This window comes from Tachyglossus aculeatus, chromosome 14, assembly GCF_015852505.1.
Source record: "Tachyglossus aculeatus isolate mTacAcu1 chromosome 14, mTacAcu1.pri, whole genome shotgun sequence".
In the NCBI taxonomy this organism is placed as follows: Eukaryota; Metazoa; Chordata; class Mammalia; order Monotremata; family Tachyglossidae; genus Tachyglossus; species Tachyglossus aculeatus.
Genome location: NC_052079.1, coordinates 24,557,139 through 24,581,892, shown reverse-complemented (window position 1 = coordinate 24,581,892; position 24,754 = coordinate 24,557,139). Strand labels below are relative to the sequence as shown.

At 44.9% G+C, this 24,754-nt stretch overlaps 1 protein-coding gene across 1 annotated transcript in view; it reads right to left on the bottom strand.

The window, feature by feature from the left end:
* Positions 1-24,554, bottom strand: part of LOC119936694 (glioma pathogenesis-related protein 1-like) — a 35,288-nt gene extending 10,734 nt beyond the window's left edge. The window contains exons 1-2 of the mRNA XM_038756136.1: positions 24,259-24,554; positions 16-261 (exon numbers count right to left, since the gene is read on the bottom strand). Coding sequence (XP_038612064.1) covers positions 16-261; positions 24,259-24,432 — 420 coding nt within the window. The 5' untranslated portion in view covers positions 24,433-24,554. The remainder of the gene's footprint in view (positions 1-15; positions 262-24,258) is intronic.
* Between the last annotated feature and the right edge of the window lie 200 nt (positions 24,555-24,754).

The following is a 24,754-nucleotide window of genomic DNA, read 5'->3' as shown; positions in this document are numbered from 1 at the left end:
AGCAAACAGACGTACCTGAGTGTAATGGCCGCACATTTTAGTGCAGGAGCGAGTCTTGTAGGTGTAATACTGGACCTCATTGTACCAGCTTTGGATGGCCGAGCTTACAGAGAAGGCACTGAGTGATCCTGTCCAGATATTTTCTCCCACTGACAAGAAGCTAGGATGGATCTTCTTTGGCTCTTTCAAGTAAACATTATGTTTAAACTGGCAGGTTTTAGCCCAGGCCCTGGCAGTCTTAGCTAAATCTGGATCCCAGGTCTGCAGTGGAAACAGTCAGCCATGAGTAGAACATTTAGAAAATCAGGTAAGATGAAATCACATTGGAATGGTACATTTTTAAGTGGTTACCACATGGGTGTTTTTTTTTTAATGGCATTTATTAAGCACATACTATGTGCAAAGCACTGTTCTAAGCGCTGGGGAGGTTACAAGGTGATCAGGTGGTCCCATGGGGGGCTCACAGTCTTCATCCCCATTTTACAGATGAGGGAACTGAGGCACGGAGAAGTGAAGTGAATTGCCCAAGGTCACACAGCTGACAAGTGGCGGGGCCAGGATTTGAACTCATGACCTCTGACTCCAAAGCCCAGGCTCTTTCCACTGCTTCTCCTATTACCTTTGGAAACAACATACCTAGGAAGCAGCATGGCGAAGTGGATGGAGCACGGGCCTGGGAGTCAGAAGGTCATGGGTTCTAATCCTAGCTCCACCACTTGTCTGCTGTGTGACCTTGAGCAAGTCATTTCACTTCTCTGTGACTCAGTTCCCTCATCTGTAAAATGGGGATTAAGACTGTGAGCCCCACTTGGTACCCGGGACTGTGTCTGACCTGATTTGCTTGTATCCACCTCAGTGCTAAGTACAGTGCCTGGCATATAATAATAATAATGCATTTATTAAGCACTTACTATGTGCAAAGCACTGTTCTAAGCACTGGGGAGATTACAAGGTGATCAGGTTGTCCCACGGGGGGCCTACAGGCTTTCAGGCAGAAACTCCTCACCCTGGGCTTCAAGGCTCTCCATCACCTTGCCCCCTCCTACCTCACCTCCCTTCTCTCCTTCTACAGCCCAGCCCGCACCCTCCGCTCCTCCGCCGCTAATCTCCTCACCGTACCTCGTTCTCGCCTGTCCCGCCATCAACCTCCGGCCCACGTCATTCCCCGGGCCTGGAATGCCCTCCCTCTGCCCATCCGCCTAGCTAGCTCTCTTCCGCCCTTCAAGGCCCTACTGAGAGCTCACCTCCTCCAGGAGGCCTTCCCAGACTGAGCCCCTTCCTTCCTCTCCCCCTCGTCCCCCTCTTCATCCCCCCCGTCTTACCTCCTTCCCTTCCCCATAGCACCTGTATATATGTATTTATGTTTGTACATATTTATTACTCTATTTATTTTACTTGTACATATCTATTCTATTTATTTTATTTTGTTAATATGTTTGGGTTTGTTCTCTGTCTCCCCCTTCTAGACTGTGAGTCCACTGTTGGGTAGGGACTGTCTCTATGTGTTGCCAACTTGTACTTCCCAAACGCTTAGTACAGTGCTCTGCACACAGTAAGTGCCCAATAAATATGATTGATTGATTGATTGACTTTAGTAGGGCTGTGAAGTTGGGAAGAGTAGTGGTCTGTTGGATTTGGGAAGCAGCGTGGCTTAGTAGAAAGAGCCCAGGCTTGGGAGTCAGAGGTCATGTATTCTAATCCCGGCTCCACCACTTGTCAGCTGTGTGACTTTGGGCAAACCACTTAGCTTATCCGTGCCTCAGTTACCTCATCTGTAAAATGTGGATTAAGACTGTGAACCCTATGTGGGACAACCTGATAACCTTGTATCTATCCCAGCACTTAGAACAGTGCTTGGCACATAGTAAACGCTTAACAAATACCATCATTATTGTTATTATTATTTAAAGAAGCGGGGTGTTCAGGCTAGAAGGATGATTGAACAAGGGGTTAATGATGGGAGAAATGAGATAGAGGTGCAGTAATTGAGGGGTTAGAGGAGTGAGGTGTGTGGACTGAACCGTACTGAGAGAGGAGTGAGAAAAGGCAGGATGGGGAGAGCTGATAGACTGAGTGCCTTTAATGCCAATGGTAAGGAGTTTCTGTTTCCCCCCCTTCTAGACTGTGAGCCTGTTTTGGGCAGTGATTGTCTCTATTTGTTACTGAATTGTACTTCCCAAGCGCTTAGTAGAGTGCTCTGCATACAGTAAGCGCTCAATAAATACAATTGAATGAATAAGTGAATGTTTGTGCAGAGGTGGATGGGCCAACATTGGAAGTTTTTGAAGAGGGGGAGACATGGCCTGAACTTTTTTTAGAAAAATCATGTGGGCAACAGAGGGAAGTATGAATTGGAACAGGGAAAGTATGGAGGTAAGAAAGGAGGTTGATGCTGCAGTTGAGGCAGGATACAATAAATTCCTCAATCAGCAAGGTATGGTAATAGTTTGAATGGAGAGGAAGGATATTCTAGAGATGTTGTGAAGATAAAACTAATAGGATTTGGAGATGGACTTAATATGCTTGTTGAATAAGAGCGATGAGTTGAGGCTAACACCAAGGTTTCGGGCTTTTAAGAAAGGGTAGTTTTGTCCACAGTGCTGGGAAAGTTGTGGGGAGGAGAAGGTTTGGGTGGGAAGACAAGGAATTCTGTTTTGGACATGGTAAAATTGAGGTGATGGTAGGACAGAAGACTACAAAGAAGGAAAGAGGTAAGGGTTGGCGAGCCCAACCACCTCCACATCAAACAGAAACTCCTTACCATTGGCTTTAATCACCTTGCCCCATCCTGTGAACCAAGTTGATTTCCTACTACAACCCAGCACGGTCACTTCACTACTCTAACACCAACCTATGCATTATACCTCGATCTTGCCTATTTCAAAGCCGACCCCTGCCTCTGGCCTGGAACTCCCTCCTGCTTCATATCCAACAGATGATCACTCTCCCCAGCTTCAAAGCCTTACTAAAATCACAACTCTTCCAAGAGTCCTTCACTAAGTCCTCATTTCTCTTACTCCCTCTCACTTCTGCATCACACTTGCACTTGGATTTGTATACTTTATTGACCCCACCCTCAGCCCCACAGCACTATGTTCATATATTTCATTCATTTTAATATTTGTCTTCCCCCTCCAGACTGTAAGCTCCTTGTGGGCAGGGAACAGGTCTATGATCTCTGTTACACAGTGTTCTTCCAAGCCCTTAATACAGTGCTTTGCACACCATAAGAACTTAATAAATATTATTGATTGATTGATTAGATTTAATAATAACAATAATAATAATAATGGCATTTATTAAGCACTTGCTATGTGCAAAGCACTCATCAAAGTGCTGGGGAGGTTACAAGATGATCAGGTTGTCTCACAGGGGCCTCACAGTCTTAATCCCCATTTTACAGATGAGGTAGCTGAGGCACAGAGAAGTTAAGTGACTTGCCCAAAGTCACACAGCTGACAATTGCTGGAGCCGGGATTTGAACTCCTGATCTCTGACTCCAAATCCCGTGCTCTTTCCACTGAGTCACGCTGCTTCCCCGAATTTGGGAGTTATCCCCATAGAGATAGTAATTGAAGCCATAGGACTGAATTAATTCTCCAAGGGAGTGGTGCAGATGGAGAACAGAAGAGGACCCAGAACTGAGCTTTGAGACCCTCCCAGTTAGTATTTATTGATCACCGTAATAGGTTCTTGGCAGAGTACAATATAACAGAGTTGATAGGCATATTCCCTTACCACAAGAAGCTCACCATCTAGATGGGGAGAAAAACATTAAAATAAATTGTAGCTATGTACATAAGTGCTGTGAGGCCAAAGGTGGGGTGAATGAAGCGTACAAATCCAAGTGCTTTACTAGGTGCCAGGCACTGTACTAAGCAGTGGGGTAGAAATAAGATAAACAGATTAGACACAGTTCCTGTCCCATGTGGGGCTCACAGTCTTGATCCCCATTTTACAGATGAGGTAACTGAGTCACAGAGATGTTAACTGACTTGCCCAAGGTCACACAGCAGACATGAGGTGGGACCAGGATTGTCTGCCTACCCCATTAGACTGTAAGCTCCTTGAGTGCAGGGATCGTGTCTATTTCCCAGAAGCTTAGTGCAGAATGCTGCACAGAGTAAGCACTCATTAAACACTCTTGATTGATTCTTCTTGAGAAGAGACCAATCTGCTTTCAGGAACTCAAAGTACTGATGGGGTCCCCTACCAAAAAGGTTAGCTCCTTCTAAAGCCCCCAGGCCTTTCTGGAAGCTCCTCTGACTCCTCCAATCATAGTTCCTCCCCAACTCAGAGCTCACCCCTGGACACCCGGTTTCAGTATATACTCATCATCATCAATCGTATTTATTGAGTGCTTACTGTGTGCAGAGCACTGTACTAAGCGTACTAAACTGCACTAACTATATAAGTAATATATACTCCTACTTGATAGAGCAGGCTTTCTCACCATCTCTGCCCTGGGCTCGAGGCAGCTCAGACAGGCAGACAATGAGTTAAAACGGGAATGCAGGACTCCATCCCCAGACCGCAGCTGTCAATCATCTTGGGTAAATCATGGGGAGAATTCAGGCTCCCTGAAGTGTTATCAGGTCTCCAGGAGCTCACAAGAGACTGTTTTGGCCCTACATGCTGATAGCTGATTAGTTTTGAAACCCAATATACTGCCTTCAACAAGAGAGCTGGAGGGACAAGCAAATGTTCAACCTTTGACCAGGGTGGTGGGGCAAACTCTGGGAGGCTGATGGCAGCAGCTGTTGCTGATTACAGCAGAGACATCAGCCACAGCTGTCAGTTTCCTGGGTTTCTGCTTGCCACTTCCTTCCTCCATCCACCACAGAGAAGGGCAGCTTACTGACTCCTTGCAGGGCATCAGAGGTGGGAGTCTCAACAAGCAATGACTGCTGGACTGCAGTGCTGCCATTTCTTACCTCCTCTCCTCCCGTTGCAACTTGACTTTACCCCAATACGTAGTTACCACCTTGGTTAAAAAAAAAAAAAAACCAAGAATGAGAAGCAGTAGTGCTTCATCAATCCAGGCATTCCAAAGGAATAACAGATGTGAATTCGATCCAGAATCAGAAGAGCAAACTCTGCCTGAATAGTTTTAAGGACTATAAAACTTTAATTAAATGTCTGCTAACAAATAATATTTTAATCAAAGGTCAATCAATCGGTGGCATCTATTGAGCACTTACTATGGGCTGGGGAAAGTGCAATATAGCAAAGTTGGTAGACACTTTCCCTTACAGTCTAGACCAGAGATCACAGTCTAAAGGATGCAAACGATGCAATTGCAAAGACTGCCTGATAGTAACTTCATTCATTCATTCAGTCATATTTATTGAGCACTTACTGTGTGCCGAGCACTGTACTAAGCACTTGGGAGAGCACACTATAAAAATAAACAGACCCATTCCCTGCTCATAATGAGTTTACAGGCTAGAGATGGGGAGAGAGACATTAATATAAATAAATAAACTACAGATCTATATGTAAGTGCTGTGGAGCTGGGAAGCAGGGAGAACAAAGGGAACGAACGAGTCAGGGTGATGCAGAAGGGAGTGGGAGAAGAGGAAAGGGGGGCTTAGTCAGGGAAGGCTGCTTGGACGAGATGTGCTCTCAATAATGCTTTGAAGGTGGGGCGGGGAGAGTAATTTTCTGTCAGATTTGAGGAGGGAGGGCGTTCCAGGCCAGAGGCAGAACATGGGTGAGGAGTTGGCAGTGAGACAGATGAAATCAAAGCACAATGAGAAGGTTAGCATTAGAGGAGCAAAGTTCATAGGCTCTGTTGTAGGACCGCAGTGATGTGAGGTAGGAGGGGGCAAGGTATTCGAGTGCTTTGAAGCCAATGGTGAGGACTTTTTCAAACAGAGAATTAAAGCCACAACTTAAGTTCTACACCAGAAAACTCCAAAATAAGCCATCAACCCCCACTTCCCTGGCCTACCCGCCCATCTGCTTAACTGGGGACTAGGGACTTCCTATCCATGTGGAGCCAGCTCTGCAAAGCCAGCCAAAGCCACTCCACCATCACCAGGGAGAGAAAGCTTTTTCTCCATCTCTACGAAGAAAACTCGGCAGGGGGTGGAGTGGGGGCCTCCATCCAGAGCCACCTCTTACTGTGGTGCAGAAAGGCAAAGCAATGTGGCCCAGAGAATAGAACATGGGCCTGGGAGTCAGAAGGACCTGGGTTCTAATCCCGGCTCCTCCACTTGTCTGCTGTGTGACCTTAAGCAAGTCACTTAACTTCTCTGTGTCTCAGTTACCTCATCTGTAAAATGGGAACTAAGATTGTGAGTCCTTTGTGGGATGGGGACTATAACCAACTTGATCAGCTTGTATAATACTCATGACATTTGTTAAGCAGTTACTATGTGCCAGGCAGCATGGCATAGTGGAAGGAGCCCGGGTTTAGGAGTAGAGGTCATGGGTTCTAATCCTGGCTCTGCCACTTGTCAGCTGTGTGACTTTGGGCAAGTCACTTGACTTCTCTGTGCCTCAGTTCCCTCTCTGTAAAATGGGGATTAAAGACTGTGAGCCCCAAGTGGGATGACCTGATTACCTTGTATCTACCTCAGTGCTAAGAACAGTGCTTGGCACATAGTAAACGCTTAACCACCATTATTATACAAGCAAATCAGGTGTGACGCAGTCCCTGTCCCATGTGGGGCTCACACTCTCAAATTCCATTTTCGAACTCATAACCTTCTGACTCCCAGGCCCATGCTCTAACCACTGTACCATGCTGCTCTTCTTCTTCTTCTCTTTTGTATCTACCCCAGCACTTAGTAGAGTGCCTGGCACCTAGAAAAATCTTTTAAAATACCATTAAAAAAACGCAGTGAATTCACCCCTTTGCTTATTAGGAAATACAGTTTTTCATTTCCTCTTCTGCAATTCCCTTGCCAACCTGCAATAGGACTGACACATGTTTTAAACACACATAACTCTCACCAAAAACTGACCATAAGTTAGAACAGGCTAATAAATATCCATGTGTCTGGGTATGCCTATATATCTGTGCATATCAATCAATCAATCAATCAATCACATTTATTGAGATTCTATTTTGTGCAGAGCACTGTGCTGAGCCTTTGGGAGAATACAATGCAGTTAGTATAATACTGTACAATTTGCATTATACAATACTATTAGTATTGTTATTGTACAATTGTACAATAGTAATAATGGAGTACTGCGCAATTAGTTTTAGTACAATTAGTATTGTACTAATTAGTATTGTATTAATAAAGAGAAACAGTGTGGCTTAGAGGAAAGAGAGTGGGCCTGGGAGTCAGAGGTCCTGGGTTCTAATCCCCACTCTGCCACTTTTCTGCTGTATGACCTGGGGCAAGTAATTTCACTTCTCTGTACCTCAGTTCCCTCATCTACTTAGACTATGAGATCCATGTGTGATCTGATTATCCCATATTTACCCCAGTACTTAGTAATAATAATAATAATGATATTTGTTAAGCACTTACTATGTGCCAAGCACTGTTCTAAGCACTGGAGTAGTTACAAGGTAATTAGGTTGTCCCACCTGGGGCTTGCAATCTTAATCCCAATTTTACAGGTGAGATAACTGAGGCACAGAGAAGTTAAGTGACTTCCCAAAGTCAAACAGCTGACAAGTGGTGCAGCGGGAATTAGAACCCATGACCTCTGGCTCCTAAGCCCGTGCTCTTTCCACTAAGCCATGCTGCTTCTCTAGTACAGAGCTGGGCAAATAGAAAGTTCTTAATAGATGTCACAAGTATTATTATTAGCAATAGTAATAATTATGGCATTTATTAAGTGCTTACTACATGCAAAGCACTGTTCTAAGCACTGGGGAGGTTACAAAGTGATCAGGTTGTCCCATGGGGGGCTCACAGTCTTAATCCCCATTTTACAGATGAGGGAACTGAGGTACAGAGAAGTAAAATGACTTGCCCAAAGTCACACAGCTGACAAGTGGCAAAACTGGGATTTGAACCCATGACCTCTGATTCCAAAGCCCGGGCTCTTTCCACTGAGCCATGCTGCTTCTCAGTAGTAGTAGTAGTACACAGGATCCTTTTTTTAAATTTATGGTTTTTTGTTAAGCACTTACTATGTGCCAGACACTGTACTAAGCGTTAGGTAGATACAAGATAATCAGGTTGGACACAGTCCATGTCCCACGTGGGGCTCACAGTCTTAATCCCCATTTTACAGATGAGGTAACTGAGTCACAGAGAAGTTAAATGATCTACTCAAGGTCACACAGCCCACAAGGGTGGAGGCAGCATTAGGACCCAGAGCCTTCTAATTTCCAGGCCTATGCTCTATCCACTAGGCCACACTGCTTCTCATGATCCCTGCCTTCAAATAGTTTACAATATATTGAGGAAGACAGGCACTAAAATGAAATACTGGTAGGAGAAAATAATAAGACAGTATAAAACTATGCTTATAAATTGTGAGTACTTTAGTGCCCTTTAGTGCCCATGTGACACCAAAGGATTGATGCAGAGTTTGAGAGATGTAAAATGCAGAGATTAGATTTAAACTGGAGGAGGTCACCCAGAGGATACATGACTTCAGAAGCACTTTGAAGATTCGGAGATCTGTGATCTGGTGGATTTGAAGAGCGAAAGAATAACAGGCCTGAGGAAACATGAGCAAGAGATTAGAATCAGGAGAGATGAGAATGAGATCCAGTGAGTAGGTTAGCTTGTAAGGAATGAAGAGTGTGAGCTGGGGTGAAGCCGGAAAACAAAATGGATAAATGAAAGGGAAACAACTGACTGAGTGCCTTAAAGTCAGTGTTGGAGAGTTGCTGACTGATGAAGAGAGGAATGAGCAATCACTATAGGTTTTTGAGAAGTGGGGAGAACTGTGAAGAATGCTAATTTAGAGAATGGATCCAGGCAGGAGACTGATGTATAGAACAGAGTGGGGAGAGGCTGGAGGCAAGAAGATCTGTGAGGAGGCTGATGAAATAATCCAGACAAGTGTCTGGACCAGTATAGTAGCCATTTTGGATGGAGAGGCAGAGAAACATCCTGGAAATATTGTGGATGAAGAATTGATGGGGAGTGGCTCTCTTCCATCACAGATGAGTGAATGTGCCTGTCTATTTTTATATTGTACTCTCCCATGTGCTTTGTACAGTGCTCAGCACACAGTAAGCACTCAATAAATATGATTGAATGAATGACTAAATGAATGAAATGTGGCCCCTGCACACCCTCACCCCCCTTCCTCCACTCATGTGACTGAGAAACTCTCTGCCTGCCCCTGCAAGCTCTGTGCATGCTGGGTTATATATAAAAGCCACTTTGAGCCCCTTGAGGGACAGGCTTCATGTCTAATTCCCACAAGCGTGCTCTTTTCCAGGACTTAGTACAGTGCTCGGCACACAGTAAGTGTTTAATACTATTACTATATTTTGGTAACAGCCTAAAAAAAAATAATAATAATAATGACATTTATTAAGCACTTATGATGTGCAAAGTAATAATAATAATAATAATAATGGCATTTGTTAAGCGCTTACTATGTGCAAAGCACTGTTCTAAGCGCTGGAGGGAGATACAAGGAGATCAGGTTGTCCCAGGTGGGGCTCACAGTCTTCATCCCCATTTTACAGATGAGGTAACTGAGGCGTAGAGAAGTGAAGTGACTTGCCCAAGGTCACACAGCTGACAATTGGTGGAGCCGGGATATGAACCCATGACCTCTGACTCCCAAGCCCGGGCTCTTTCCATTGAGCCACGCTGCTTCTGTACTGTTCTAAGCACTGTACAGTACTGTACTGTTCTAAGCACTGTGGAGGTTACAAGGTGATCAGGTTGTCCCACGGGGGCTCACAGTCTTAATTCCCATTTTACAGATAAGATAACTGAAGCACAGAGAAGTTAAGTGACTTGCCCAAAGTCACAGAGCTGACAAGTGGCAGAGTCGGTATTTGAACCCATGACCTCTGACTCCAAAGCCCATGCTCTTCCCATTGAGCCATGCTATAAGGGTTCAAAGGGAGGAAGAAGGTTTGTTAAGGAAGATGAAAAGTTCAGTGTCATATATATTGAGTTGGAGGCAGGGCAAGATGCAGCGTTGCAAAAAAGAAAAGTTCAAGTGTAGCATGAGAAGCAGCACGGCCTAATGTTAAAAGCATAGGCCTGGGAGTCAGAAAATCTGCATTTAAAAATCTACCCCTTCCAGCTGCGGCTCCCACCCTATCCCTTTGCACGTTATCATCATCATCATCAATCGCATTTATTGAGCGCTTACTATATGCAGAGCACTGTACTAAGCACTTGGGAAGTACAAATTGGCAACATATAGAGAGAGTCCCTGGAGGAGGTGAGCTCTCAGTAGGGCCTTGAAGGGAGGAAGAGAGGCGGATGGGCAGAGGGAGGGCATTACAGGCCCGGGGGATGACGTGGGCCGGGGGTCGATGGCAGGACAGGCGAGAATGAGGTACGGTGAGATTAGCGGCAGAGGAGCGGAGGGTGCCGGGTGGGCTGGAGAAGGAGAGAAGGGAGGTGAGGTAGGAGGGGGCGAGGGGATGGATGGACAGCCTTGAAGCCCAGGGTGAGGGGTTTCTGCCTGATGCGCAGATTGATTGGTAGCCACTGGAGATTTTTGAGGAGGGGAGTGATATGCCCAGAGCGTTTCTGGACAAAGATAATCCGGGCAGCAGCATGAAGTATGGATTGAAGTGGAGAGAGACATGAGGATGGGAGATCAGAGAGAAGGCTGATGCAGTAGTCCAGACGGGAAGTAGTCCAGCGTCGAAGACGGCTGAGGTGGCGGCGGCGATCCGGTCCGATCCGGGAGATGGAGCCAGTATGGAAACACTTGCCCCTTCCCTCCTTCCCTCCTTGACCACCATCCTCAACTCTTCACTCTCCAGTAGGATCTTCCCCACTGCTTTCAAACATGCTCATGTCTCCCCTCTCCTAAAAAAAACCCTCCCATGACCCAACGTCTCCCACTAGTTAACACCTCATCTCCCTTCTTCCATTCCTCTCCAAACTCCATGAGAGAGTTGTCCGCACACCCCAGCTCCACTTCCTCTCCTCCAATTCTTTCCTTGACCCCTCCAATCTGGCTTCCAGACCCTTCACTGCATGGAAAGGTTACCATTAATTTTCTTCTTGCCAAATTGAACAGCCGCTACTCCATCCTAGCTGCCTTTGAAATTGTGCCCTCTCCTGTAAACATTTTCTAACCTCGGCTTCATTGCCACTGTCCTCTCATGGTTCTCCTCCTATGTCTCTGGTTGCTCATCCTCAGTCTCTTTTGAGGGTCCCCCCTCTGTCTCCCAACCCCTAACTGTGGGGTCACTAAGGGCTCAGTTCTGGTCTCCTTCTATTTTCAATCAGTCATATTTATTTGGCGCTTACCTTGTAGAAAGCACTTGGGAGAATACAATATAACAATAAACAGACATATTCCCTGCCCACAACAAGGTCACAGTCTAGAGAGAGAGACAGACATTAATATATATAAATGAATTAATTAATTAAAGATATATACACAAGTGCCCTGGGGCTGGGAGGGGGGATGAATGAAAGGAGAAAGTCAGGGCAGAAGGGAAGAGGAGAGGAGGGCTTAGTCAGGGTAGGCTTCCTGAATGAGATATGCCTTCATTAAGGCTTTGAAGTGAGGGAGAGCCAGCCAAGAGATAGGCGAGATCAAGGTACTGTGAGAAGATTAGCATTAGAGGAACGAAGTGTGAGGCCTGGGTTGTAGTAGGAGAGTAGCAAGGTGAGGTCACTGTAGACAGTACCACCACCCTCCCTCTCTCAACAGCTAATATCCTTGGTGCTATCCTCAACCCGTCCCTCTCATTTAACCCACATTTTCAGTGTGTCACCAAATCCTGTCCATTCAAACTTCACAATATCTCTAAAATCCTCCCTTTCCCCTCCATCCATGTTGCTACCGCATTAATCCAAGTATTTGGATTACTTGGATTACTGCATCAGCCTTCTTACTGACCACCCTGCCTTCTGGGAGGGAGCATGAGAAGCAGCACGGCTCAGTGGAAAGAGCACGGGCTTTGGAGTCAGTGGTCATGGGTTCAAATCCCAGCTCCACCAATTGTCAGCTGTGTGACTTTGGGCAAGTCACTTAACTTCTCTGGGCCTCAGTTCCCTCATCTTTAAATATGTCCAACCAGATTACCTGGTATTTACCTCAGTGCTTAGAACAGTACCTGGCATATAGTAAGTGCTTAAGAAATATCATATATTATTATCATTATTATTATTTGTGGCAGTGATAATAGTAATCCTGGCTCTATTACTTGCCCACTGAATGACTTTGGGCAAATCACTTAATTTCTCTGTATCTTAGTTTCTTTGTCTGTATAATGGGGATTAAATATATGTTTTCCCTCCTATGGGAGGACAAGGACCATGTCTGACCTGATTATCTTGTATCTTGCCCCATGTACCAAGTACAGAACTTGGTACATACCACAATTACTATTATTATTATTATTAGCAAGGCAGGTTTGGAAGTCAACCACACTGAATTAGTAGTTGAAGCCACTGAAGTTCAAGAGCTCCCCAAGGAAATGAGTATAAATTGAGGTGAGAAGGTAATCAAGAATAGAATCTTGGGGGTCAGGTAAGAGAGAGGAAGGTAGGTGAAGAGCTAGTGAAAGCTTCTGAGAAGGATCAGCCAGAGAGAACTGGGTCAGAAAATCTTAGTGTTTCCTGGAAAATAGAGTGGTCTTTAGCACTGAAGGTAGCCAAGAGGACAAGCAGGATTGTGGTGAAGTAGGGTCTGTTAGGTTTGCCAAAAGGAGGTCATTAGAGAGCTTGGAAAGAGTGTTCTTAGTGGAGTGAAGGAAGCAGAAACCAGATTGTAGAAGGTCAAGAAGTAGGAGAGGATGGGGAGCTAGTAGATATATGATAATGGTATTTGTGAAGTGTGTTCTATGTCTCAAGCACTGTTCCTCGCACTGGAAGATACAAGTTAATCACACAACACAGCGTTTATCCCTTGCAGTCTAAGGAGGAGGAAGGCTGCATTGAATCCCCATTTTACAGATGAGGAAACTGAGGTGCAGAGAAGTTAAATGACTTTCTCAAGGTCTCACAGCCGGCAAGTGGCAGACCTGGCATTAGAACCCAGGTCCTGTGACTCCCAGGTCCATGGTATTTCCACTAAGCTCTGCTGCCTCTAAGGAACATTCAGCTCATTTGAGGAGTTGGCATAGAAATGGGAGGAGGGAGGTTGGGCAATAGCTGGATGGTGCAGTCGGATCCAGAAAAGTTTGTTTTTTACAATATGGGAAACGTGGACATGCTTAAAGGTAACAGGGAAGAAACCATCAGGCAGTAAGTGGTTAAAGATGGCAGTCAGGGACTTGGGGGTGGTGGTGGTGTAAGTGCTTTAGAAGATGAGAAGTGATGGGATCAGAGGAAAAAGTAAGTGTGGGTCAATTTTGAAAGCTGATGGAAAATCTCAACTTGAGAGTTGGCAGAAAAAGGTGAGGGAGTAGATGTGGGAGTGGGAAAGAAATGGGAAGCAAAGGGAAAATTGGGGGGAGCTACTGCTTGATGGTTTTGATTTTGCAAAAAAGTAGTTGGCAAGATCATTAGGAACAAGAGGGCTGGAGGGGAAAAAGTGGGAGTTTAAGGAGAAAATTGGTCTGGATAGTTGATGGGGCAATGGGACTGGAAAGTAATGAGGAAAGAGGAGAAGTAATGTTGCTGAGTTTTGTTTTGTTGTCTGTCTCCCCCTTCTAGACTGTGAGCCCGTTGCTGGGTAGGGACCGTCTCTATATGTTGCCGACTTGTCCTTCCCAAGTGCTTAGTACAGTGCTCTGCACATAGTAAGTGCTCAATAAATACGATTGAATGAATGAATGAATGAATGAATGAACCAAGGTCAGAATTATGCTAGGTAAGTAAGACTGTAAAGGGCTGAAGTTGTTCTGGTGCCTGGATTTCCCCCAAAGGTGTTTTGTGGCACAAGCACAAGAGGGGAGGAAGGGCACTGTGGAGCTGATCCAGGGCTGGGGCTGGTGGTGCAAGACTTAGAAACAGGGGTCATAAGGGGTTGAGTTGGCCAGAAAGGGTGGAGTTGGGGACCTCATCTCCCTTCCCCCTGACTCACAAGCTGCTCCACACCTCCAAAGCCACTTCAACACATCCTCCTACCCTCTTCCCTCATTCTCCTTTTAATGCCACCATTCTACCACGCAGTAGAATTACTACAGTAACTGTAGTAATTTTCTCTCAAATTTTCTCAAGGCCTTTATAATAATAATAATAATAATGATAATAATAATAATAATAATAATAATGGTATTTGTTAAGCGCTTACTATGTGCAAAGCACTATTCTAAGTGCTGGGGAGGTTACAAGGTGATCAGGTTGTCCCACGTGGGGCTCACAGTTTTAATCCCCATTTTACAGATGAGGGAACTGAGGCACCGAGAAGTTAAGTGACTTGCCCAAAGTCACACAGCTGACAGTTGGTGGAGCCAGAATTTGAACCCATGACCTCAGCCCAGGCTCTTTCCACTGAGCCACACTGCTTCCTTTGCCACCTGTCTCACTTTCCTTGGCTCATTTACTTCCTCCCCTACATTGATTCTTCAATATTCTCAGGCATATGCTTCCTTTACTCAATTCCTCAGATCTCCTGCTCCACTCCACCTCGTCAATCACCAGTTTGGTCCATTGACATCTCAAATTTACCATGTGCAAAACAGTACTCCTTATTTTCCCACCCAAACCCTGTCCTCCCCATGACTTTCCCATCACTGTAGACAGTACTGCCATCCTCCCTGCTATCCTTGACTCATCTCTTTCATTCAACCCACATATAATAATAATGATAATAATAATTATAATGATGGTATTTGTTAAGCACTTACTATGTGCCAAGCACTATTCTAAGCACTGGGCACTGTTCTAAGCTGTGGATCTAATCAGAAACCATATCCTCTTGGCCCAACCTTCACAACATCTCTAAAATCTGCCTTTTCCTCTCCTTCCAAACTTCTACTATGTTAATCCACTTATCCTATCCCACTTTGATTACTGCATCATCCTCCTTGCTGATCTCCCCTCCTTCTGTCTCTCTCCACTTCAGCTGCACTTCACTCTGAGGCCCAGATTCTTTTTCTACAAAACCATTTAGTCCACGTTTCCCAACTCCTCAAGAACCTCCAGGGGTTGCCCACCCACCTCCACATCTAATCTACTCCTAATCCTAACCTCCAAATTAAACTGAAACTCCTTATTTTGGGCTTTAAAGCACTCAATCACTTTGTCCACTCCTACCTTACCTCTCTGATTTCCTATGACCACCTAGCCTGGACAATTTTCTCCTCTGATGTTAAACTACTCACTGTACCTCGATCTCATCCATCTTGCGACTGACCCCTCACCCACGTGCTGCAACTGGCCTGGAACTCCTTCCCTCTTCATATCCAATAAACGATCACTCCCCACCTTCAAAGCCTTATTAAAAGCACATGTTCTCCAAGAGGCCTTCCCTGCCTAAGCCCTCATTTCCTCTTCTCCCACTCCCTTCTGTGTTACCATTGCACTTGGATATGTACCCTTTATTCACCCCTCAGCCCCACAGCACTTGAGTACAGATCAGTAATTTATTTACAATAATGTCTCCCCCTCTTAACTGTAAACTTGTTGGGGGAACGTGTCTACCAACCCTGTTCTATTGTACTCCCTCAAGCACTTAGTACAGCACTCTGAACACAGTAAGCACTCAATAAATGTGATTAATTGATTGACTGATTGATCTCATCCTCACTAGTCACTGTACTGTTTCCACCCTCCCAAACTCTGAAATCCCACTTTCTGACCACCTGTCTTCCCTCTCACACTGCCCATCCCACAAAACTGTTCTCTCCCTGCATTGAGGTCCCAGAGTGACAGGCACCATGTCTAATTTACACCTGTGTATTCGCTCCCAATTAGTATAGTGCTCTGCACATATTATGCACTTAAATACTATACTATTACTACTACTAAGACCTCTGATCTTCAGACTTCACCTCCACTTAACTTCGCCTCCACTTACTCCAAAAGGTGCACATCATCATCATCATCATCATAAGAGTAATAATGGCATTTGCCAAGTGCTTACTATGTGACAGGCACTGTTCTAAGCAATGTTGTGTATACAATCAAATTGGGTTGGACACAGTCCCTGTCCCATGTGGGGCTCACAGTCCCAATCTCCATTTTACAGATGATGGAACTGAGGCCCAGAGAAGTGAAGTGACTTGCCCAAGGTCACACAGTAGACATGTGATGAAGTCAGGATTAGAACCCATGACCTTCTGACTCCCAGTCCCGTGTTCTATCCACTAGGCCATGCTGCTCCATGTCCTTGTCAGATACACAGCAGGAGTGGGGAATGCCTAAACTATGTCTGATTGGAATTCGGCCATTCAAGGTACCCCTCATTTTTTTAATGGTATTATTTAAGTACTTAAATTGTTTCAGGTACTGTACTAAGCGCTGGGGTAGATATACGCTAATCAGGTTGGATACAGTTCCTGGCCTACAAGGGGCTTATAGTCTTAATCCCCATTTTACAGATGAGGTGACTGAGGCTCAGAGAACTTAAGTGACTTGCCCAAGCAGACTATATTAGTAATGTCTGTCTCCCCCTCTAAACTGTCGGCTCTCTGTGGGTACGGGACCGTGGGTACGGAACCCAGCGCTTAGAACAGTGCTTTGCACATAGTAAGTGCTTAACAAATACCATTATTATTATTATTATTATTATTATTATTATTATTATTATTATTATTATGGAATGTGCCTGCTAATTCTGTTGTATCATATTCTCCCAAGTGCTTAGTACAGTGTTTTGCACATAGTAAGTAGCTCAATAAGTGTCACTGATTGATTGGTTTGATTGACACAGTCCATGTCCCATCCCCATATTACGTATGTGTAACTGAAACATAGAAAAGTTAAGTGATTTGTCCAAGATCACCCAGCAGATGAGTGATGGAGCAGGAATTAGAATCCACATCCTCTGACTCCCAGGATCAGATCAAGCCCCTTCCTTCCTCTCCTCCTCCTCCCCTTCCCCATCCCCCCGCCTTACCTCCTTCCCCTCCCCATAGCACCTGTATATATGTTTGTACATAAGGACTGTCTCTATATGTTGCCAATTTGTACTTCCCAAGCGCTTAGTACAGTGCTCTGCACATAGTAAGCGCTCAATAAATACGATTGATGATGATGATGATGATATGGTCATCCTTCACTCAGCTGAAGGGATTAATTTACAGCACAGTTATGAGCTACAATTTTTTATTGCTCCCCATCCCAGCTCTATTATCCTTGCAGAGGGAGGAGTTTGGAGCCTGGATCTTCCTGATAGAAGGATCTGAATCCTTATTAAAACTTTATTAGAGATGGAGAGGAGAGAAAGTGTCTGAAAAATCAAATTCCTTATCCTTTCCCATCCCCAAGCCCATGGGACTGCTAAGGGGAGAGAAGAGGGGATGGAGAGAAGACGGTTGAAGCCAAGGCTGCTGCTTCTCTGTTCCCACAGCTATCCCGGCTCCTGGGGGCAAAGAATCACAGAAGGGACAGAGAAGAAGCTGGAGGGGGTGTGGGGTGTGGGGTGTGCCAAAAGGGGTAAACCACAGTCTCACCAAAAGTGCCACCAGAGCTGAGACTGCCCACAGCCACTCTGGCCCCTTGCAGTGCAGAGCCATGGAGGGGGACCCAGAGGAAGCAGAGTGGGAGGGCCAGAAGGGGCAGAAGCCAGGCTCACTAGTGCCAGAGGATTTATTTTTTATTCATTTTAAAATAAAAAGAATGACCACTGCTGCCCTGCCCCCGACAGACCAGGGGGCCCCGGCTCCAAGCCATGGGGATCAGCTCCAGGTTCACCCACACACACTTCAATTTCAGAGAGAATTCTGCCATCCTCCTGGGTTCCTACTTAATGGAAGTTCCCCACTCCTTCCCCATCTCACTCTCTTCCCTGGCTCCTCCTCCTGATTACCGGATCCAGTGACCCAATAATTCAAATTGAGACAGATTGCCCCAAAGACATTCAAAAACACAACCTCATAGGTCATCTTGGAGGATTTCACCTGAATTATGTGTCACAGTGAAAAAAAGTGCCTCCCTGTGATGGAAACTGCCTATCTAAATGTATATGATGGAAGTGAGTACTACTCTCAAAAATGGCATAAAAACCTGACAAGGGCCCATCCTCACTGCTGAGTAGAGCCTGCAGAGAGATTCCATTCTATCACCACAGATTTCATCTTTAATCTCAAGCAGCCACCACCCAAAAGTGTTTGCCAAAGTTGATAAGGAAGTAGGGAGAAAGAAGAGGGGGGAGGAGGGGTGGAAGGGGGAGAGGGAGAGAAGGAGGAGGAGGAGAAGGAGGAGCAGGAGGGGGAGGAGAGGGAGAGGAAGGGAGAAAGGAGAAGGAGGAGTGGGGGGAGAGGGGAAGGAGGAGGAGAGGGAGGAAAAGGAAGAATCATATTTATTAAGTCTACTGTATGTAAAGGAGAACAGTACTAATTGTTTGGAAGTAATATAAGTGTGAGGATTAGCTATGGTTCCTGGCCCTCAAGTAAGAGTAAAAGGGGGAGAAGGGATTGGTTACAGACATGTAGAGGAAGATGAATGATAAGACATACAAAAATAACATAAAAGGCGAGGACAAAAATAGATTTGAGTCATGGAAGTACAGCAATCATCCTTTGGCACTTGTTACAAAGTAATCAGATATGGAGTTGATACCCCAGAATTAAGTAAAACAAGGAAAGGAGAGTTTACAGTAATATGTGCTAAATTCTTCTTCTGTAAATCTTCATTATTATATTATTATTGAGATGATTATTATTACCATTATTATTATTAAGAAGAATAATGATGTTAAATTGTATTAGTCAAGCACTTAAACACTGCACTAAGTACTGAGACAGGTACAGGGTAATCAGATTGGACACCATCCCTGTCCCACATGGGCCTCACAGTCTTTCACATCTTCTGAATCTAAGCTCATGAGGTAGGTTGTTGCTTCCAGACTCAAAGCTTCCACATCTGCCCAGAGGCATTACCGCAGATCTACATCTCTGCCCCTGCTCTCTCCCCCTCACTCCAGGCTCGCATTTCCTCCTGCCTTCAGGACATCTCCATCTGGATGTCTGCCTGCTACCTAAAACTCAACATGGCCAAGACTGAACTCCTTGTCTTCCCTCCCAAACCCTGCCCTCTCCCTGAATTTCCCATCTCTGTTGACGGCACTACCATCCTTCCTGTCTCACAAGCCCGCAACCTTGGTGTCATCCTTGACTCCGCTCTCTCATTCACCCCTCACATCCAAGCCGTCACCAAAACCTGCCGGTCTCAGCTCCGCAACATTGCCAAGATCCGCCCTTTCCTCTCCATCCAAACCTCTACCCTACTCATTCAAGCTCTCATCCTATCCACTCTGGACTACTGCATCAGCCTTCTCTGTGATCTCCCATCCTCATGTCTCTCCCCACTTCAATCCATACTTCATGCTGCTGCCCGGATTGTCTTTGTCCAGAAATGCTCTGGGCATGTTACTCCCCTCCTCAAAAATCTCCAGTGGCTACCAATCAATCTCGCATCAGGCAGAAACTCCTCACCCTCGGCTTCAAGGTTCTCCATCACTTCGCCCCCTCCTACCTCACCTCCCTTCTCTCCTTCTACAGCCCAGCCCGCACCCTCCGCTCCTCTGCCGCTAATCTCCTCACCGTGCCTCGTTCTCTCCTGTCCCGCCGTCGATCCCCGGCCCACGTCATCCCCTGGGCCTGGAATGCCCTCCCTCTGCCCATCTGCCAAGCTAGCTCTCTTCCTCCCTTCAAGGCCCTACTGAGAGCTCACCTCCTCCAGGAGGCCTTCCCAGACTGAGCCCCCTCCTTCCTCTCCCCCTCGCCCCCCTCTCGATCCCCCGTCTTACCTCCTTCCCTTCCCCACAGCACCTGTATATATGTATATATGTTTGTACATATTTATTACTCTATTTATTTATTTCTTTATTTTACTTGTACATATCTATTCTATTTATTTTATTTTGTTAGTATGCTTGGTTTTGTTCTCCGTCTCCCCCTTTTAGACTGTAGGGACTGTCTCTATATGTTGCCAACTTGTACTTCCCAAACGCTTAGTACAGTGCTCTGCACACAGTAAGTGCTCAATAAATACGATTGATTGATTGATTGATTCTAAACAGAAGTGCTATGCTCCAATAACTTACATAAATGGGAAGCAAGGAAGATTTGATCAGGATATAGATGAATTGTACTCTCCCAAGCACTTAATACGGTGCTCTGCACACAGTAAGCACTCAGTAATTTAGAGAAGCAGCATGGCCTAGTGACACGAGCACCAGCCTGGGAGCCAGAGGACATGGGTTCTAATTCCGCTTCGCCACTTGTCTGCTGTGTAACCGTGGGCAAGTCACTTAACTTCTCCGTGCCTCAGCTACCTCATCTGTAAAATGGGACAAGAACTGGATCCAACCTGATAATCTTATATCGACCCCATTCATTCATTCAATTGTATTTATTGAGCGCTTACTGTGTGCAGAGCACTGTACAAAGTGCTTGGGAAGTACAAGTCGGCAATAGAGACAGTCCCTACCCAACAACAGGCTCACAGTCTAGAAGGGGGAGACAGACAACAAAACAAAACATTACAAATCTGTACTGACCCCAGTGCTCAGTACAGTGCTTGGCACATAGCAATTGCTTTATAGAAGCAGTGTGGCTCAGTGGAAAGAACCTAGGCTTGGGAGTCAGAAGTCATGGGTTCTAATCTTGCTCTGTCACTTGTCAGCTGTGTGACTTTGGGCAAGTCACTTAACTTCTCTGTGCCTCAGTTACTTCATCTGTAAAATGGGGATTAAGACTGTGAGCCCCAGGTGGGACAACCTGATTACCTCATATCCCCCTCAAAGCCTAGAACAGTGCTTGGCACAAAGTAAGCGCTTAACAAATACCATCATTAGTATTATTAACAGTGCTTTGCGCATAGTAAGCGCTTAACAAATACCACCATTATTATTAACAAATACCTCAAAAAACATATCATCTGGGACTTCAATCTAAAGGATGTTTTACATCACTTTTCTTTTGTTATGGTGACAAATGCTAGACTGGCTATTGCCTGATATATTCCAAACTTTAACAATAAATCTAATGTATCCTTGAAAATGACACCCAAATATGGCGCTCAGACCACTCAAACCCCTGAAGCATGAAGTAAGTTGGAAAAAATGTGTGCAAACCATTAAGGCAGTCCAATTGGACCAAATAAACCCTCAAAACAAACAAAAGTCTCTAGTTGCTTCTGCCTACCAGACAAGCGATTGAATGTCTCTACAGGACACTCCCTACCAGGAAGCCTTTAAGACTGAGAGTGATTCTGAAAAAAAATACTGGGCCTGGTTTGAGGAGAATGACTCTAATGTAAAAGTGTGGCGTGGGAGTGTGGCCTGTGGCTCTAATCCCAGGTCTGATACTTGCCTGCTGAGTGATCTTGGCAAGTTACTTAACTTCTCTGTGCCTCAGTTTCCTCAACTGCAAAATGAGTTGAGGAAACTCAACTCACATATACTTAGACTGTGAGCCCCAGGTGAAACAGGCACTGTAACTGGCCTGATTAACTTGTATCTACTCCAGTGCTTGACAAATAGTAAGCGCTTAACAAATATCACAAAGAAAGAGCTACTAGCTGCAAATTTATCAATCTATCGAGGACAACTTTTGGAGCTTCCAAACCCTGGCCAAAGGGGTGCGTATGTCACGGGCTACAAAAATACAAGGAAGCAAACAGGACAAGTGGTGGGCTAACCAAGTTGGAATAGCCTGTGCTGATATTGCCTGACTCCTGGGAAATGCACACAAGCTTTGAATAATCCATGTTTCGGTCCTGTTAGACTGATAAACTGTTGCTGGTTTCCCTACTAGAGTTTTATCTAAAGTGATGGTGATATGAATATCTATGTGATTCGGGATTTCCTGCCAATCTTCTCCTTGATGTTTCCCCTTTCTGTTTCGTGAATTATAAATGAGTATTAATTCATTCCTTCATTAATTCGTATTTATTAAGCACTTATTGTGTGCAGAGCACTATTCTAAGCACTTGGGAGAGGACAATATGACAGTAAGTAGACACATTCTCTGCCCACAACAGTGTATCACAGGAACGCCAGTTTCTCTGAGGAACTGGGGAATGTGTGGGCACATTCATTCATTCAATCAGTCATATTTATTGAGTGCTTACTGTGTGCAGAGCAAAGTACTAAGCACTTGGGAGAGTACAATACAACAATAAACAGACACATTCCCTGCCCACAATAAGCTTACAGTCTAGAGGGAAGGGAGACAGACATTAATATAAATAAATAAATTAAAGATTTGTACATAAGTGCTGGGAGGGGGGATGCATAAAGGGAACAGGTCATGTCCACACAGAAGAGAGTGGGAGAAGAGGAAAGAGGGGCTTATTTCTCCACCCTATTCTCCCTCTCTTCTGCATCACCTGTGCATGTATACTCTGCCATTCCTCATACCTGTAATGTATTTTAATGTCTGTCTCCTCTATTAGACTGCACAGCTCTTGTAGTCACTTAACTTCTCTGTGCCTCAGTTACCTCATCTGCAAAATGGGGATGAAGACTGTGAGCCCCCTATGGGACAACCTGATCACCTTGTAACCTCCCCAGTGCTTAGAACAATGTTTGGCACATAGTAAGCGCTTAACAAATACCATTATTATTATTATTGTATGCAGAGATCATGTCTACTGACTTTATCATGTGCTCTCCCAAGTGCTTAGTACTGTGTTCTGCCCACAGAAAGAGTTCAATAAATGCTACTAAGTGATTGATTGAAAACTTCCTCTCCTTTAAAGATGCACAGGCTGCTGGATGGGCAGTGAGACATGTTCTCATTAATAATTTACCTGTATCAATTCGCATTTGGAATTACTTTCTGATGTGACGTTTCCTTTCAATAAATAGGATTTAAAGAGTGCCTGCTGTTCCTAGATCACTGTGTAAGGCACTTGGGAGAGAATAATAGAGGTAAATAATAATAATAATAATAATAGCATTTATTAAGTGCTTACTATGCACAAAGCACTGTTCTAAGTGCTGGGGAGGTTACAAGGTGATAAAGTTGTCCCACGGGGGCTCACAGTCTTAATCCCCATTTTACAGATGAGGAAACTGAGGCCCAGAGAAGTTAAGTGACTTGCCCAAAGTCACACAGCTGACAATTGACAGAGCTGGGATTTGAACCCACAACCTCTGACTCCAAAACCTGGGCTCTTTCCACTGAGCCATGCTGCTTCTCTAAAAGGTAAAAAACATTATCTCTTCCTCAATTAACTTCCCAACTAATAGAGGAGACAGATACAAAATGATTTTGTTTGGAGGAAAAAGAGAATGGAAGATGGATAAATGGAAGATGGATTAAGATGAATAAATACTTAGTTAAGTACATGATCCATATGTACAAAAGTGTCACAGTGTACTCACCTGTGGGTACAAAAGTGCTAAGATGGTAACTGGGAAAATACAACTGGGGAGAAGAAAATTAATAAGGCAGTACCTCGTGGAGGTGATGGCATATCAGTCAACTAATAGCATTTATTGAGCTCTTACTCTGTGCAGAGCATTGTACTATGCATTTGGGACAGGACAATAGAGCTAGCAGGTATGATCCCAGCCTTCAAGGAGTTTACAATCTCCTGAGGGAGACAGATACTAAAATAAATCGCTGATAGGCAGAAGCAACAGAGTTTAAAGGTATGCTTACAAGTGCTGTGAAGACGAGGGGTGGGGATGAATCCTCAAGTGCTCAGTGAGTGCAGGATTCAAGTTCATACGTAATGCAGAAATGTCTAAGTGGTATTTGGGTGGGGGGCACAGGTGTGGAGGGGAATAGGTTGGGGAGAGGAGAAATCAGACAGGGAAGAATTCCTGGAGAAAAAGTGATTTCAGAAGGGCTTTGAAGAAGGGGAGAGAGGTGGTTTGGCAGGTGTAAAGGAGGAGGGAGTTCCAGGCAGAGGAAAGAGAGTGAAAAAGGTGGGAGACGGTGGGCGGGGGTGGGAGTGAGAATGAGAAGCAAAGGTTTGCTTGGGAGGAGAGCAGACTGGGAAGAAGCAGGTGCAGAAAGATAAATAAAGAGAGAGAGAGCTCACGGAGAGCAGTAAATACTGAGTTTTTGCTTGATGTAAGAAAAATAAATAACCATTGAGTATCCCTTACCATATAGAGCATGTTGCTGGCTGGTGGATTTACCTCTGATCTCAGCTTGTTATGAGTTTGAACACAATCCTTGATAAAGTCTTCATTATCTATGTCAGGCAAGGAATTCTGTTTGTCCGAGTAACTGCAGACGGAGAGAACTGAGAATGCTATCACACGGAGTCTCATCTCCATGGCCAACCAGGCACCCAAGATTCTAGAGGAGGCTGGTCCCAGGACTGATTTTATATTACTGTGGGTTTCTTTGCACCATTCAAACTTCGGAGGCTTTCCAATACCTTGGTTGATGAAGCAACAGAAGCGAAATTGAATTGGCTCAAGCAACTTAGTTATGAAATTGAGAAAACTTGTTCTTTCTGTTTCCCATTTCCGGGTTAAAACCTGCTGTGCTTAACTCTTTGTTGGTTCTTCAAGAAAAACTCATTCCCCTGGGGCAAGTCTCCTCTGGTTGGAGCCATACTGAGCTATTCACTTCACCTGGGGTGAAGACTTCACA